This window comes from Tasmannia lanceolata, unplaced genomic scaffold (genome assembly GCF_043159265.1).
Source record: "Tasmannia lanceolata isolate RefF3 unplaced genomic scaffold, GAP_Taslan_0.1 ptg000012l, whole genome shotgun sequence".
In the NCBI taxonomy this organism is placed as follows: domain Eukaryota; kingdom Viridiplantae; phylum Streptophyta; class Magnoliopsida; order Canellales; family Winteraceae; genus Tasmannia; species Tasmannia lanceolata.
In genome coordinates, this window is record NW_027518689.1 from 28,016,620 (window position 1) to 28,034,340 (window position 17,721).

The 17,721-nt window shown below is 41.2% G+C and overlaps 1 protein-coding gene across 1 annotated transcript; it reads right to left on the minus strand.

Annotated features, from left to right (window-relative positions):
- Positions 1-385: 385 nt before the first annotated feature.
- LOC143888692 (uncharacterized) lies at positions 386-1,915 on the minus strand. Its single transcript, XM_077393122.1, has 2 exons — positions 1,436-1,915; positions 386-1,282 (listed from the first exon to the last, which is right to left on the minus strand). The coding sequence occupies exons 1-2, from the start codon at positions 1,913-1,915 to the stop codon at positions 386-388; spliced, it is 1,377 nt and encodes a 458-aa protein (XP_077249237.1).
- Between the last annotated feature and the right edge of the window lie 15,806 nt (positions 1,916-17,721).

The following is a 17,721-nucleotide window of genomic DNA, read 5'->3' on the forward strand; positions in this document are numbered from 1 at the left end:
TCAAAAAATTGGATTTCCCTCATAAAACTGGGCAGCCTTCAACTATGCACGCCACTAATTACAGTATACCATTAATTACAGTATAACAAAAAATTGAGTATTCCACCTTCAGAAAATTGGGTTTCCCTCATAAAACTGGGCAGCCTTCAACTATGCACACCACTAATTACAGTATACCATTAATTACAGTAGGGTCCAAAAAATAGAATATTCCACCTTCAAAAAATTGGGTTCTCCTCAGAAAACTTGCCAGCCTTCAACTATGCACACCACTATACCTCAAAAAATTATTATATACAGCAACTAATTACTGTGCACACTTTCAATTAATCCACTTCTCCTCCTTCATCCAACTGGAGCCTCCAATGCATTCTCCGCGGAATAATTACGTGAAAAAAGGAGCTGCACAAGGTACACCCGACCTACAACACCACCACCACACCGAATAAGTATGGAATCGGGGATGTTCTATACTACTTATTGACCTCAATATATTACGTATCATGTACCTATTGAAAACGGGGGCAGAGGGTCCAATGAAAGATTCATCAGGGAGTTGTCTCTCCATGGGAGGTTCTCTGCAAGTCCTTTTGTTGTGGCCTAGTTTTCCATAGATCGTACATTTGCGATGCACTCCACTCTGCAATTCGCGGTCAGTTCTTCTCGTTCGCGGCCGTCCAGGTTGTCTTTTCGATATTGGAGGTAATACAGTCTGCAGAGGTTCTGGAGGCAGTTCCCATTGAGTGCGATCTACTGTAGGGTGAAGCACCTCACAGTACGTTTCCCGATACATCTGTATACGAAACCATTTATGGCAATAATCGTACTCATCAAAATCTGTGATGGCAATGGCTGCCATTGCATGTCCGCACGGAAGCCCAAGCGTTTGGAACTCACGACATGTACAGGTTTGTTGCAGCAAGTTTACGACATCATGATGATCACGGGACCTTACTTCAAATTCGTGCACACCTACTCGATAAGCAGTATATCCGCGACCCTGTTCCCTAGCCAGTCCCAAATGTTTTTCTGCATAATGCGTGCACTTTGTTTCCCATTGAAGGCCCATCGCTTGACATTTCTGTATGTATTCGGAGCTCTTAAAACGAGTCAGCTCCACCGCAGCTGCAATCGGCAATTTTCTGGCATCCTTTAGCACTGCATTGTAACACTCCGATCTATTGGTGGTCAACACATCATATCTTTCCCCCTTGAAGTAGAAACTAGCCCAGTTTTCCTTCGGAATAGCGGCTATCCAGTTGTGTGCATTTTCATTCCTCGCCTTAATTTTTTCCATTGTGTCTATGAAAACACTCTCTCTCAAAGCCCTAGCAGCTCTCCAGAACAATTTCTTAAGTAAAGGGTCTTTGAAGTCGGTGTACAGATTGGCGGCGAGGTGACGCATGCAGTAGCTATGGTTTGCAATAGGCATTACTTTAGGCACTGCTTGCATCAACCCCTTTTGTCGATCGGAGCACAGGGTCAATGTGCCTATCCCCTCAGGCAATACGTGCCGCTTCACCAAATAGAGGAACCAGCACCAGCTATCTTCGTTCTCAGTCTCGACAACACCAAAAGCTAATGGAACTAAGCCGTTGTTCCCGTCTACCCCAACTGCGATCAGTAAGATTCCAAGATACTTTCCACGTAGATGCGTCCCATCGACCAAAACTATCGATGTGAGTGTTCGTTGGAAAGAACGTATGCTGGGACCAAATGCCCAGAATAAGCGAGCAAATTTATCATCTCCCCCTGGACGTAGATCTCTCGCTCGAAAAACACGCATGTAGGTGCCCGGGTTTGTTCTCATCATCTCAACTATCAGTGCAGGGAGCAAGCGGTACGAGTCCTCCACATTTCCACACTTTATTTCAAGGATGATGTTCATCGCAAGGTGTGCTCTACGGTAGGTCATGGTTATACCCCAGTGCGACTTCATGTACTGTCTTATGATCCTTGTCCCCACATCTTCTGGACGGTCAAATAGGGGTAAGCATGTCTCGGCAACCCATGGGATGTAGCTAGATGATTATCATTGCCCTTTAAGTGAGATGTACACGTATGGTCGCTCACAAACTTCTTCACTAACACATAAGTCATACGGCTAATGCCTGATATACGCCACTTGCAACCTGGTTCTTTGCATACAACGGCATACTTCTTGGGAGTTGACCGTGACTTCTTGAACATGAATCGCTGCCGAATTGCATACTCCTTAACGGCCTTCTTGAACTGCTTCATATTTGGATACATAGCCCCAACAGTTAACTCATCGAACTGAAGATTATCTGCATCTACCTCATCAGCCCCAACATACATGTCGTCTACTTCCAGTGGCCGACTTGTGCCAGCAGGTAGAAATGGCCAACCATTGGCGGTAGGGGGAGCCACTTCTGTTGCCCTAAGATTTTCACCAGAATCTTCGTTCTGATTTTCATTTCCATTATAATTTTCAGGATCATGGGCGGCCTCATCACCCTCCTCATCCTGAACCTCAGCCTCGTCATCATCCTCATCATCATCCTCTGCAGGATCATCATCATTGTCATCTTCAGTTCTAAATTCTTCGAAATCACAACCGAAGACATGAAAATCATCCTCCAAAACGTTAATATGCTCCAACGGCACATCTGCATCATTCCCGGGGACAATGATATCTTCGGAGGTAGGGTTCTCATACATATCGTCCGAGAAGTTTTCATTTAGGCCAACTCGTACCCTACACAGTTCAACAATATAAAATTAGGATAGTAGATTGAGTACTTCAATATAAATAAAATTGTACAAGACATACCTTGAACTAAATTGTGCCGAGTCACCTCCTATGCTTGTATTACCCAATTCTGTTTCATATTCTCTTTCTAAGTCTACTTCAAAACGAGAGTCGGGAGTGACAGTTACTCGTTCCGATGGATATCTTAGGTGTGGAATCGGTGGAACGGAAGTAGGAGGTATGCATGCATTATGAGAGGGATTTTGAGAGGGAATCGGTGGTACAGAAGTCAAACGTATGGGCAGGTTATGAGAGGGATTTCGAGGTGAAAAGGAAGTAGAAGGTATGACATTGTTTGTGGGCAGAATTGAAGAATAAGATGAATTTAGGCCATTGTCAATTTTTGTTATGTATAGCATCACAGAGTTGAAATTATCTTTCTCAAGCACCTTAACCAACGATTGGAAGATTTCATCGCTATCGACGTCGATTAGAGTGCTTATATATGGATCAACAACATATCGACATTTGATGGATAGTGACACCCCTCCTCCAATACTCCCAATTCGACTGTGGATTAGAGCCTCCAATTCTTTAAGATTCATTCGGGGACTTACCAATAACAATTTCTTACTCCCACCAACATATTCCCAATTAACTTCATCCTTCAGTATGCCATCATAGTGTAACAGCAGAGAAAGCATTGTGCGTGCCAGTTTACGAAGACCTGCAAAGGGCAGACAAGATATGATAAGAAGCAGTACGTAAAGAGGGCTTCTCAAGGCGAATAAGTAGAGGCCGACATAAGCAAAACCTTCGGAGGCACACGTTGAAAGAAGAAAATATGACCTTCCTGATTGAAAACTTGTCTGCAAAAGGAGTATATGATATGGTTAAGACTTAAACATGAGAAGAAGATGATAACATATTTTGATTCTCAGTACATTTAATACCAGACTGAAGCATGGAAATAATTTAACATAAGTGAACATTGCATTTCAAGTACACAGGTCACAGTACGAAATCTAGTTTAAAGACGAAATCTACGAGAAATTAGTTTAACATGTTACATCTGGCAAGGATATAATATTTTCTTAATTAAATTACAGCAAAAGGGATTATGGGCCCTCAAATGGGGTAGGAGAAGTACCCTCGGAGGGTCCATCAAATCCAGAAGAAGGTCCTCAAGGTGAAAGGCATGGGTTTTCAGCTACAAAGAAGGGGTTATTAGTACCTAAGGGAGGCTTCTCAAGGGCAATAGAGGGGAGCTATGCATGGTATTAGAGAAGGGATTATGGGCCCTCAAATGGGGTAGAAGAAGTACCCTTGGAGGGTCCATCAAATCCATAAGATGGTCCTGAAGTTGAAAGTCATGGGTTTTCAGCTACAAAAAAGGGGTTATTAGTACGTAAGGGGGGCTTCTCAAGGGCAATAGAGGGGACCTATGGATGGTATTAAAGAAGGGATTATGGGCACTCAAATGGGGTAGGAGAAGTACCCTCAGAGGGTCCATCAAATCCAGAAGAAGGTCATCAAGGTGAAAGGCATGGGTTTTCAGCTACAAAGAAGGGGTTATTAGTACCTAAGGGGGGCTTCTCAAGGGCAACCGAGGGGAGCTATGCATGGTATTAGAGAAGGGATTATGGGCACTCAAATGGGGTAGAAGAAGTACCCTTGGAGGGTCCATCAAATCCAGAAGAAAGTCCTGAAGTTGAAAGTCATGGGTTTTCAGCTACAAAAAAGGGGGTTATTAGTACCTAAGGGGGGCTTCTCAAGGGCAATAGAGGGGAGCTATGCATGGTATTAGAGAAGGGATTATGGGCCCTCAAATGGGGTAGAAGAAGTACCCTTGGAGGTTCCATCAAATCCATAAGATGGTCCTGAAGTTGAAAGTCATGGGTTTTCAGCTACAAAAAAGGGGTTATTAGTACGTAAGGGGGGCTTCTCAAGGGCAATAGAGGGGACCTATGGATGGTATTAGAGAAGGGATTATGGGCACTCAAATGGGGTAGGAGAAGTACCCTCAGAGGGTCCATCAAATCCAGAAGAAGGTCCTCAAGGTCAAAGGCATGGGTTTTCAGCTACAAAGAAGGGGTTATTAGTACCTAAGGGGCGCTTCTCAAGGGCAACCGAGGGGAGCTATGCATGGTATTAGAGAAGGGATTATGGGCACTCAAATGGGGTAGAAGAAGTACCCTTGGAGGGTCCATCAAATCCAGAAGAAAGTCCTGAAGTTGAAAGTCATGGGTTTTCAGCTACAAAAAAGGGGTTATTAGTACCTAAGGGGGGCTTCTCAAGGGCAACCGAGGGGAGCTATGCATGGTATTAGAGAAGGGATTATGGGCACTCAAATGGGGTAGAAGAAGTACCCTTGGAGGGTCCATCAAATCCAGAAGATAGTCCTGAAGTTGAAAGTCATGGGTTTTCAGCTACAAAAAAGGGGTTATTAGTACGTAAGGGGGGCTTCTCAAGGGCAATAGAGGGGAGCTATGCATGGTATTAGAGAAGGGATTATGGGCCCTCAAATGGGGTAGAAGAAGTACCATTGGGGGGTCCATGAAAGTCATGGGTTTTCAGCTACAAAAAAGGGGTTATTAGTACGTAAGGGGGGCTTCTCAAGGGCAATAGAGGGGACCTATGGATGGTATTAGAGAAGGGATTATGGGCACTCAAATGGGGTAGGAGAAGTACCCTCAGATGGTCCATCAAATCCAGAAGAAGGTCCTCAAGGTGAAAGGCATGGGTTTTCAGCTACAACGAAGGGGTTATTAGTACCTAAGGGGGGCTTCTCAAGGGCAACCGAGGGGAGCTATGCATGGTATTAGAGAAGGGATTATGGGCACTCAAATGGGGTAGAAGAAGTACCCTTGGAGGGTCCATCAAATCCAGAAGAAAGTTCTGAAGTTGAAAGTCATGGGTTTTCAGCTACAAAAAAGGGGGTTATTAGTACCTAAGGGGGGCTTCTCAAGGGCAATAGAGGGGAGCTATGCATGGTATTAGAGAAGAGATTATGGGCCCTAAAATGGGGTAGAAGAAGTACCCTTGGAGGGTCCATCAAATCCAGAAGATGGTCGTCAAGTTGAAAGTCATGGGTTTTCAGCTACAAAAAAGGGGTTATTAGTACGTAAGGGGGGCTTCTCAAGGGCAATAGAGGGGAGCTATGCATGGTATTAGAGAAGGGATTATGGGCCCTCAAATGGGGTAGAAGAAGTACCCTTGGAGGGTCCATCAAATCCAGAAGAAAGTCCTGAAGTTGAAAGTCATGGGTTTTCAGCTACAAAAAAGCGGTTATTAGTACCTAAGGGGGGCTTCTCAAGGGCAACCGAGGGGAGCTATGCATGGTATTAGAGAAGGGATTATGGGCACTCAAATGGGGTAGAAGAAGTACCCTTGGAGGGTCCATCAAATCCAGAAGATAGTCCTGAAGTTGAAAGTCATGGGTTTTCAGCTACAAAAAAGGGGTTATTAGTACGTAAGGGGGGCTTCTCAAGGGCAATAGAGGGGAGCTATGCATGGTATTAGAGAAGGGATTATGGGCCCTCAAATGGGGTAGAAGAAGTACCCTTGGGGGGTCCATGAAAGTCATGGGTTTTCAGTTACAAAAAAGGGGTTATTAGTACGTAAGGGGGGCTTCTCAAGGGCAATAGAGGGGACCTATGGATGGTATTAGAGAAGGGATTATGGGCACTCAAATGGGGTAGGAGAAGTACCCTCAGAGGGTCCATCAAATCCAGAAGAAGGTCCTCAAGGTGAAAGGCATGGGTTTTCAGCTACAACGAAGGGGTTATTAGTACCTAAGGGGGGCTTCTCAAGGGCAACCGAGGGGAGCTATGCATGGTATTAGAGAAGGGATTATGGGCACTCAAATGGGGTAGAAGAAGTACCCTTGGAGGGTCCATCAAATCCAGAAGAAAGTCCTGAAGTTGAAAGTCATGGGTTTTCAGCTACAAAAAAGGGGGTTATTAGTACCTAAGGGGAGCTTCTCAAGGGCAATAGAGGGGAGCTATGCATGGTATTAGAGAAGGGATTATGGGCCCTCAAATGGGGTAGAAGAAGTACCCTTGGAGGGTCCATCAAATCCAGAAGATGGTCGTCAAGTTGAAAGTCATGGGTTTTCAGCTACAAAAAAGGGGTTATTAGTATGTAAGGGGGGCTTCTCAAGGCCAATAGAGGGGAGCTATGCATGGTATTAGAGAGGGGATTATGGGCCCTCAAATGGGGTAGAAGAAGTACCCTTGGAGGGTCCATCAAATCCACAAGATGGTCGTCAAGTTGAAAGTCATGGGTTTTCAGCTACAAAGAAGGGGTTATTAGTACCTCTGGGGGGCTTCTCAAGGCCAATAGAGGGGACCTATGGATGGTATTAGAGAAGGGATTATGGGCCCTCAAATGGGGTAGGAGAAGTACCCTTGGAGGGTGCAGCAAATCCAAAGATGGTGCTCAAGTTGAAAGGCATGGGTTTTCAGCTACAAAGAAGGGGTTATTAGTACCTAAGGGGGGCTTCTCAAGGGCAATAGAGGGGAGCTATGCATGGTATTAGAGAAGGGATTATGGGCCCTCAAAAATTCAATCCTTACACTCTTCAAACTCATGTCTGTCTTCTTTTCACAAGCACTTTCACATTTAACACCAAAGCTAAATGGGATAGCATGAGTTTTGAAATACTAATAATAGCAATATCTTATGGAGCACAACCACCCTTTGCGTATTATCATATCACACTGCCACGTTTCTCTTAAATAAAATCTTTGCAAATTATTTCTTTCAGATAGTAAAGAAAATAATATGAAAGATAACAAGGGGGTGAAGGCAACGGAGAAAGATATGTGATTGTATAAGAATGCCATCTGGAAACATGTACCCCAACTGTAAGAACGGTGTGTTTGCCACAAATGGTTTATTTTTTCTCTAAATATACACTCAACTCCTATTGTTAAAGCATCAATTTCTTTAATGTTTATCTTTTCAACAATTTGTTGCTCAAAATAAATGGATGTTAAGAAAGCTTTTATTCATGGAAAGTTCAAAAGCATAAATGTAGTTCAAAAGCTTTTAGTATGAGAGGTGAGACTACAAACTACATCTACATCTCTACTATGACAGGTGAGAATACAAATTTCTCAACTGACTACAAACTACATCTCTACTTCGTACTCACACCGAAGACAAATCATGAAAAATAAACTTAGACCAGGTAGGGTTTACTGTTTTCCAGGTTTCATACGTGCTTCACCTTCGTCGAGATCGCCGGAGAGATTGCCTACGGCTCTGTTTGGTTGTCAAAAATGAGGCATCTCATTAGAATTTCGTGGGAATTTTAGATGCCGGCACGTCGTGTGGTTGTGTTTTTCAAACCCGATGGTCAAAACACCCACAACAATGTCGGGATACGGTCGGCCCACGTGGCTCTCCAATGAGAACCGAATGGCAAACCCCCAAAACCGAGTTTCTGTATTAGAATTTCAACAGGAATGGCCTTCTCAAACGACGGATGAGGCTCCACGCACTGCTTCGTCGCATATCTTCCGCTAAATTCTTGTAATCAAATGGCATTTGGGAATTTAGTTCCAACAAAATCCTAGTAAGCATCCCTACAACCAAACGTTATTTCAAAACCCCACCCCCATAAGGTCCTTTCATTGCCATTCTGCACAAATCCCCTTTCACTTCCCCTTCCCCTTCCCGCCGAGATTCACGAACCAAACAGAGCCGTAGAGATCGCCGGAGAAGAGGACGGAAAAAAAAATAACACAGATGGGAGGAGAGAAGAGGGAAGAGAGAAGAGGGAAGAGAAAGAGAGGGAAACTGAAATACTTTTAAGTCATATCACCTATTTCTGCCACAAGGGCATTCTCGTCATTGAAAATTTTGAAAACCAAATTTTGACCCCCTTATGTCATTTTGGCTATAGCTAGACCCCTGTGTCATTATACGATTTATTTGACCCCCCTACGTCAAATCTTCTTCTACTTATTATGACGTCGCCGGGGGATGTTTTCTAAATTACAAAATTGAAGTGATGTCGACTGGTTTGGTTGGGTATGGGACAAAAATGCCCTCACTGTAAAAGACGTTGAGTTTTACTCTCTCTTTCTTTTCTTTTTTACTTTTTACTTTAAACAGTTTTTACTCTCTCTCCCTCTCTCTCTCGCTGCAAATACCCTTGCCAGCGGAAATTTTCCAGCAACTCTCTCTCTCTCTGTAAATCTCAGCGGTAAATCTCACAGGTTGGTAACCCATCTCTCTCACTGTCACTCTCTCCCTCTCACTCTCTATGTCGTTTTGTCATTTAGGGTTTTGATAAATCAGTGATTTAGTCGTTTTCTCAGTTAGGGTTATGAAAAATCAGTGGTTTAAACCAATCTCAGTGATTTAATTGATAAATGAGGGGTTTTAACTAACTATTGATGGTTATAATCCCCTAATTTGTTAGAAAACAGTGGTTTAAACACCTAATTTGTGAGAAATCGGTGCTTTAAACTCCTAATTTCTGAGAAATTATTTGTTTAAACACCTAATTTGTGAGAAATCAGTCGTTTAATTGATAAATAATGTGTTTTAACTAACTATTGATGGTTTAAAAACCTACTTTAGGAGAAATTAGTGGTTTAATTGATAAATTACGCGTTTATTCTCCATAGTGATTTGCTCAACACCCTAATAGGCTTGTAATAAAAGAATGGACTTGTCATTGCTCTATAGGGGCTGAATTTGTTAGAAATTAGTTGTTTAAACCCTTACTTTTTCATGTTAACAGTGATTTAATGGATAAATTAGGAGTTTGTTCTCCCTAGTGATTTGTTCAGCACCCTACTAGGCTATTAAAAAATAGAATAGACATTTCACTGGTATATTGGGTTTGAGTTTGCGAGCAATCAGGTGTTTAAACCCCTAATTTTTCATGTTAACAGTGGTTTAATAGATAAATTAGGGGGTTAATTCTTCTTAGAGATTTGCTCAACACCCTAATAGGCTTCTAAGAAATTAAATGGATATTTGTTAATTTGTTTCCTCACATTGTGTTTGAACAGGTCCACATCTGATTATTTGGATTCGAATTCATCTTTTGCATATAGTAATCATCTCGTGAAATCATGGTAATGCCTCATGTTATTCTTTTAAGTGTTGTATTTCTGCTAATGTGCTATATATCTGATAATGCTTTATTTTGCAGCCGTCTTATGTTACGTCAAGATGCTGCCCCTCCAAGTTTTACGACTTCTTCCAGTCCCTGCAGTTGAGGGATGTACATACTGATATCCTAAGTAGAAGCCCATTTGGGGGTTTGCTTAACCTACAAGGTGTAAAATTGCACAAGGCAATTTTGACCACCCTCTTGCGATCCTGGATACCCAAGTCCAGGGCATTTAGAGTAGGTGGCATCGTAGTCCCCTTTGAGGTTAAGGATATAGCATTAGCATTAGGTCTAAGCCTTATAGGGGATAGAATACGGATAGACTGGCATTCGACAGAGGAGGTCGAAGGTTGGAGGTTTGTCGGTCCAACGGCAAGATTCGCTGAGATTGCGAAGGTTATTAGGGCAGAGTCCATGTCGGACGAGATTTTATCGATCCAGGCGACAGTGAGACATGTGTTGCCACTCCTGTGCTGCTCTGTGCTTTTTGCACATGCCGACCTCACGGATCACAAGACGAAATCCTGCATTTTCCCCTACTTAGAAGCAGAGACCATCGAAAGAATTGCTTGGGCATACCCCGTCTATGACTTCCTCAGAGAGTCATTGAATTCATATTCGAAGAAGGGGATGGGATATATCACTGGATGTGCTATTGTGCTACAGGTAAAGAGTACATATAGTATATACCATATAAGCCATATGTAAGTTATTTTTTTGTTCTCTAATCATCGTACGTCTTCATTCCAGGTGTGGCTATTTGAGCATACTACCCTCATGGAACCTTCAGTTCCAGATGCGCGTCCACGCCTATTGAAGTGGACCGCGAGGATCGATACATGGATGAAGGAGCAGATAACCCTTATTACCCTGATCCGTGATAGGAAGCTAAAGAAGAAGCAGGTGAGACCTAAAGCTTTTGTACTCCTCTAGGTCTCAGTTAGAACCCAAATGAACTATTCGATTTCAGGTTCTGAAGTGCCTACTACCTCTTCCTGAAGAAGAGAGTCTCTTATCCATCGTAGCAGATGATGTAGACAATCTCGACGATCCTCTTCTTCCTCGAGAAGAGGGATAGCGGCAGTCCGTCGTAGAAGATGATGTCTTAGATGTCGACAATGTTTTGATCGCAGAATGTTCTGCTCCGATATCAGTGGTAAGGAACATCACTCTCTTGCTTACATAGGATCATTGTATTCAAATTATCTAAATTTCCTTTAATCTTCGTAGGTTTATAAGACAGAAGGTGTTGGAGACGAGGATAGCCTCCAAGACATTCGGATTTCAGAGGAAGAAACGATAGCGTCTCTGAGTCTACTGGTACGGTCTTTTAAGTTCATTTTCAATAACTATATATTTCATATGTTATTAACTTCACATTTACGTTTTTCAGAGCAACGTAGCTGTTAAGAGAAGAAGATGGACAAAAAGAGAAGCTGATAGGGAAGAGAAGAAAGTGTATGGAGAAGAGAAGCCTATAAGCATGGTTGAATTCAATTTCATAGTGGGGAGGTTAAGACAACTTGAAGATGAAGTAGCTGAGTTGAAGAGGAAGAAGGCTGAAGGGGAGCAGGAGGCCGAAGGCCAGATGGAGATGAAAGAGAGGGGGAGGTGATGAAAGGAGGGGATGATCGACAGTTGCTCATCATTCACAGCCAGGATGCACCGGAGGTGATTGAAGGTGAAGGTTCGAATGGAGGGGAGGACCGGCAGTTGGTCGTTTTTGGAAGCCAAGACCGACGGGAGGGAATAGAGCCGGTAGTAATTTCTATCCACGACACTCCACCAAAACCTGTGGCTCCGAAACTTTGGAGTATTGAGAGAGCAGTGAAGCTGTGTTTAAGAAGGAAGAAAGCCTCTCAATACACTAGTTCGCCGTATACAGGTTTTGGGCCTAAGAAGACGAACAATAAACAGACAGTGACAGAGCCACAAAACCATCGGTTGCTCGGACCGCTTCTTGCACTTCCCAAAAGGTAAATTGGATTCAAGCTCTTCTGTAATATAGTTATCTAGCCTTTGTAAATGCTAAACAATCCGGAGTTTTGCAGCCACCGAGTCATACAGATCAACGACGAGTACACGTGTGCCAAAGACTTGGTTATTCTTAACGACCCCGTAGCGTGGTTAACTTCTTCGGTAAGTGTTTTGGTTATTTTTTCTAATACTGACTTCTTTCACTAGTGAAATTCGTCTCTAATATCTATATGTTATCTTACGTAGCTTATGAATGTATACACCGAGTATCTAAACGTCCGGGATGAACGGAATAGAAAATCTGGAGAAAGAGCCTATGTTTCCATCATCACCTACCTCTACGTAAGAATAAATCATTTTTCATTTCCAAACTTTCTTTTTATAATTTTTTAAGAAACTTTGAATGTGTTTTGCTCACGAATCACTTTGCTTGTATTGCTTCTGTAGGATTGTTTAACTGACAAGGGCTACGCCGGCCCCGAGTCCGTTGAGAAGTACGTTTGCCGCTTGAATCAATGCCCACCGAATAGCCTAAAAAGAGTCATCTTCCCGGTGCATGTCCCTCAGCATTGGATTCTTCTGGTCCTTGATATGGTCGAGGAAAAGTTCTACATCTACAACTCCTTGAAAGATGTTAAGTACTGGACAGAGGTTCGACCATTGGTGAGTTCGAGTCTCACCTTCCTTGGTTCGATACCTCGAGGGGCTATACTTAGAAAATTGGAAGGTGGATGTAAGTAAGTTTCTAGTTGAAGAACTTGACAAGAGGCTCATACAGAGAAACAGGTACTAAATTTCATTAGAATCAGGAGTTAGGAAACGTAAATTCATTGTGCCTCTTATTTGCGCTCCACGAGCTTGCTCGATGATGTCTTCTTCTTTTGCAGCAATGATTGTGGGTTGTTTGTGCTGAAGGAGATGGATTGCCTGGCACGTGATGTTCTGCCAAAGTTCACTCAGGCAGAGACCACAGTCATGAGAAGACAACTACTGGAGGATTTTTTAGATGGCCGGTGTGACACGATTGTCAACTTGTAGGGGCTGTGGTGGTGGTGTTGCAGGTGATTGTTATGCTGATTGTGAGGCCGAGTGCTTATAGTGGGTCGACGCTCTCGAGACATATCATTTCCAAATTATAATGTGTGTAAATTGTAATGTATTATGCTAATTGTCAGACCACTTATTCCATTTCTTCAGTTCCAAATTATAATGTGTGTAAATTTCTCCATTGTGTAAGGATCAGATCGTCTCTTCCATTTTGCAACTACAATGCAGGTTCAAATCTAATTGTCACATATGCTGGTTGCAATGAGATACACTATTCGAAACAAATTCAATTTATTTATTTTCATGGGGATATGATGGATGGAAAAAGACTCCAAAACCCAAAATAGTGGTATTTGCTAGCAACAACATAATGGAGGCGGTCAATCAATATAGATTGATCCGAAATTTGATTCAAATTCAATATAGCACATATGGGTACATATGGTGTTTTTTTTTTTTTTTTTTTTTTAAAGCTACTGCTCGGAACTCCGAGAAATGTCTCAGAATTCCACAGTAAACATTAAAGATTTAAAAAAAAAAAATTGTCGGAAGTCCGAGATTTTTTTCTCGAAATTCCACAATAAACATCTACTTTAAAAAAAAAAATTTTGGTCGGAACTCCGAGAGTTTCTCTCGGAATTCCGAAGCAAACTTGACGGTTTAAAAAAAATTATTGCTCGGAATTCCGAGAGATAATCTCAGAATTCCGAGACTTTTTTAAGCGCTTTTAAACCCTCGAACGTGCAATCTTTTTTCAATTGCCCCTTCTAATTTTCCTTCTTTTTCCCTTCTCTCTCAAACCCTTTCCAATGCAAGGTTATGCATGTTCTTGAATGATATTGATTGTGTTAGTATACACAAGGGTCGATATTCACAGTATAGTATGACTCCTAGTTCGGATCTACTGTTGCATGTATATGCCAGTTAGACTTTATGGTCACAGTTTTGCATTAGGACATGGTATTGTCCGAGTAAGGATGCAACAGTTAATGTCCTTTGAGAAGAAGTGTTTTGCATGATTGCTCGTGTATGAGACTTTTTCTAGGCCGTCGAAGGAAAGTCACGGATCAAGCCGCAGGTATAACCCTACGCATTATTTTCGGGGGTGTAATCAAGTACGAGATCGTTGGGATTCGGCTTCCTACGAGTTAGTAAGCATGTTCCGTTGGCTACGTAGTCTAGCAATACTAGTCTCACGACACTAGGCATCAGGCGCAGTTACAGTCACAGTTACAGATACAGTTATGCATGTTTATGCTAGTTATACAATTGCTAGCTAGATTGCTATGCCAGTTACAGTTATTGCATAGATTGCCAGATATTCTGTTTCTATTTGATTGATATCATGTTATTAGTGTGGACATATCTATTTCACTGGGCGTTAGCTTATTCCACGCATTCTATGTTACAGGTGGGGAACAGTAGATGCTGGATTCGCGGGCTTGGGAGTGAGCAAGGGCGACAGTTTAGGAGCTTTATTATTTTTCAGTTATTCAGACAATAGTTTTAGTTGGAGTGAACATCTAGTTATTTAATTTGGTTTATTTGATGTAGTCCATTGGACAAGAGATTTTAGTTTCTGCATTGATTACTCTGATGGTGAATTAATTAATTAGTTATTGTTTAGTAGCTTTGTTTATTGCATGATTCCAGTGTGAATGCCTTGCATACTCGTGGTTGATGAATATGTGGTGCTATTATGTGCCTAGACCGGAAACTCGATTTGGGGCGTGATAGTTTTGTGGTATCAGAGCATAGGTTTGGAAACCTAAAGACCCTAAACACCTAGAACACGTACTCGATGAGAGAATGGGGATCACATGGGGATCGATATATGTATATAATTACATGTATATCTAATATTTAATTTTGTTCATGTATTAATTTTATTCATATTGAAACCACACATATACTTAAGGACATCTATTTATTGACATAGGTTTGGAAGGATCAAGTTTTAAGGCGTCGAATAATTCCCTACGTCAAGGTCAAATGGAGCAACCATTTCGAAAGAGAGGCAACTTGGGAGTTGTAAGAAGAAATGCAAGAGAAGCATCTGCATTTATTCTCAGGTATGCATCTAGTTGCTAAATTTTGCGGACGAAATTTTTATAAGGAGGGGGAATGAAATATCCCAAACGTAAAACGAGATTAGTTTCCTAATTAGAATGAGTTAGGGTTTCCAAAAGCCTGCCACTTTAGGACTCTTAGCAAGAGTCCATAAAAACACACTTAAGCTACAGATTTTAGAACTTTAACCCTAAAGAGAAATTGTGTGGAGCTTTTGAGAGAAGAGAACGAAGAAAAGTTTGAGGAATCTATCTTCCAAGAGGTATGTAAATATAATTAAAATATAATTATGGTTTATTTTACTCTCTAAAGAGATTCAAATCTCTTGAGAATAAAGATTATAGTGTATTTATAGCGATTAAATCAGGCTTTGCGTTCTTCGATTGAAGAACCATTGATTAGGGTTGAGGAAAATTGGTTTTCCCCGAAGATCTTCGTGCTAGTAGACACCCCATTTTGACCGAACCCTAATGTACTTTGTTTGAGTAAAAACCTTTTAAATAATTGAACTAGTGTCCCAAATTGTACCCTAGAGTAGGTTAGGATCCCATTTAGGTCCCTTTAAAATTTTGTCAAAATCCGACGAGAAATGGTAAACAAGACAAGTGTAGTTAGCAGTATAATGTAGAAGGAAGGGTGTATTCTCCAGTTTGTGAGTGGTCTTTAGAGAAAAATAAACCTGTTGTAGAAAGGGGGGTTGTCCAAGAACATAAAGGGGATAAGTCATATCAGTATAATTTTTCATTAAAATTTTTCCTTAAGGCCACCCCTTTTCCATTTGAAACTAATGAAAATACACCCATTGGAGGCTCGCCAAGTCTCATCTAAAGAACATTTCCCTCATAAGTAGGAGACTAACTTAGTCTTTTAGTTGCCCTAACTTTATTTATCATTACAAGGGCAATGAAAGAGTTATCTAGAGCCCATATTAGGACACATGCTTTGTCTCACTAGGTAGTTCTCTTTTGGAGACAAGCATTGGTCCTTGTAGTAAGTTACCCCTAGAAGACTACCTCAAGTTTCATAAGTTGCACCCCTATTAGTGTAAGACATACTCGGTCTTTTAGATACTCTATCCCTTATTTATCATTGCATGGGCATTGATAGGGATACTTGGAGCCCACCACTGTGTTTAGGAGACTTGCCTAATCTCGTTAGCATCCTTGTTTATTTCCTCTCCATTTAGGAGACATTATTTGTCTCATTAACACCCTCTTTAGAGAGTTGTTAGGCATGCTATGACTTATTTGCACGCCCTCTTTAGTGTTACTTGTTTAGGAGTCTGTCTTATGGACTAGTAGTTTGCCCTCCGATTAGGAGTCTATCTTTTAGTTTAGGAGTGTATTCTTTAGCTAGGAGTTAGCCCATAGCATTAGAGTTTATCTATTAGATAGGAGTCTGTCTATTAGTTTAGACCCTCCCCTTTCCTTTTAGAGATTATATTAGTCTTACTAGAGCTTACCTACTTGGGATCTTACCATGTTCTTTTTCTTAGTTGGGACACTGGTTTACTTGCTTGGGATCTTATTCATTTTCATTTTAGGACACTGGTTTACTTGTTTTTTGGATTGTTTTCATTTTTTTCTTATGACACTAGTTTACCTGCTGCCCTAGTGTGTTGTTTTGTATGTTCCCTTTGGCTAAAAGGGTAAAATCATTTTAAAATCCAAAAACATCAGAAATTCAAAACTCAAAAACATTGAAACATTTTCAAAACTCAAAAAATCAGAAAATCTCAATGTCGTCTGAAAAGCTTAAAAGAATTTAGGAGCGTATTAGGAAAGTTTGTTTCCGAACAACGTTGGCTTGATCATCTTCCATGAGGTACGTAGGCAACTTGGGATCTTTATCCCAAGTCTAGTCAAACTTTCAAAAAGAAACTATTCAAACCTTTTCAAACAAAGCTTCTTAATAAACCTGTTTTCAAAAAGATCTTCCTTTAAGCTAGGAGTCAGCCTAGATGTTTAGAGTGTTTTAGAGTTTGGAGTTTGTCTTAGTGTATAGGAGAGTCCTAGATTGAGGAGCCCCTGTGCGGTCAGCTTGACTATATAGCTTGGCGCATAGTCGGCTGATGGCTAGAATATGATTCACTTAGTTAGCCCATTATTTTCTCATGATACAGTCTAGTTGCATATAGAATGTAAGGACCACCTGCATTAGTTTAGGGTTTAAAATTTGCATTTAGTTATGGCATATAGAAAGTCCTAAAATCCACAATTCACTTCAACTTAACTAGTCGTATTCAAGAAGCTTTAAAAATCAGTCTGATCTTTTAGGTCGAGTCTAGTTTAGTGGTCTAGGCACATTAGGCATTGTAGCTTAGCATATGCCACAGAACTACGTAAACCTTGATTCCAAAAAGAGAGTGGGATAAGTAAGCATCTTGGATGGCTAGTCATCCAAGTTCACGAGGTACGGTTGCACATTTTTTTTTATTGTTTTAGAGTCTTAGAGGTTGTGGTCTGATATTTTACTTATTGCACAGGTGCACGATAGTGTGTTTACTTGTTTGTCCTGAGTACATATCATTACCTCTTGTTTAGGAACATGTTAGTGTGTTTTCTTCCTTTATCTTGAGTGCTTATTCTCTTTGGATATATCCCTTGTGTGTTCTTACTTGTTTATTCACATGTTTAGTTATAATATACTTATTCTTTTACTGCCTTACTCGTTTATTCGCATGCTTAGCTGTAGCATTTGCATTTCTTTATTACCTTACTTGTTTACTCACATGCCTAGCTGTAGCGTTATTTATTTGTTTATCTCGTCTATCTGCTTA

Bases quoted from the DNA above. Each gene is read 5' to 3' on its own strand.
- LOC143888692 (XM_077393122.1), bottom strand. From the start codon at position 1,915: ATGACCTACCGTAGAGCACACCTTGCGATGAACATCATCCTTGAAATA. The intron at 1,283-1,435 runs GTAATGCCTATT...GAAAAAATTAAG, and splicing joins TGATGCAAGCAGTGCCTAAA to GCGAGGAATGAAAATGCACA.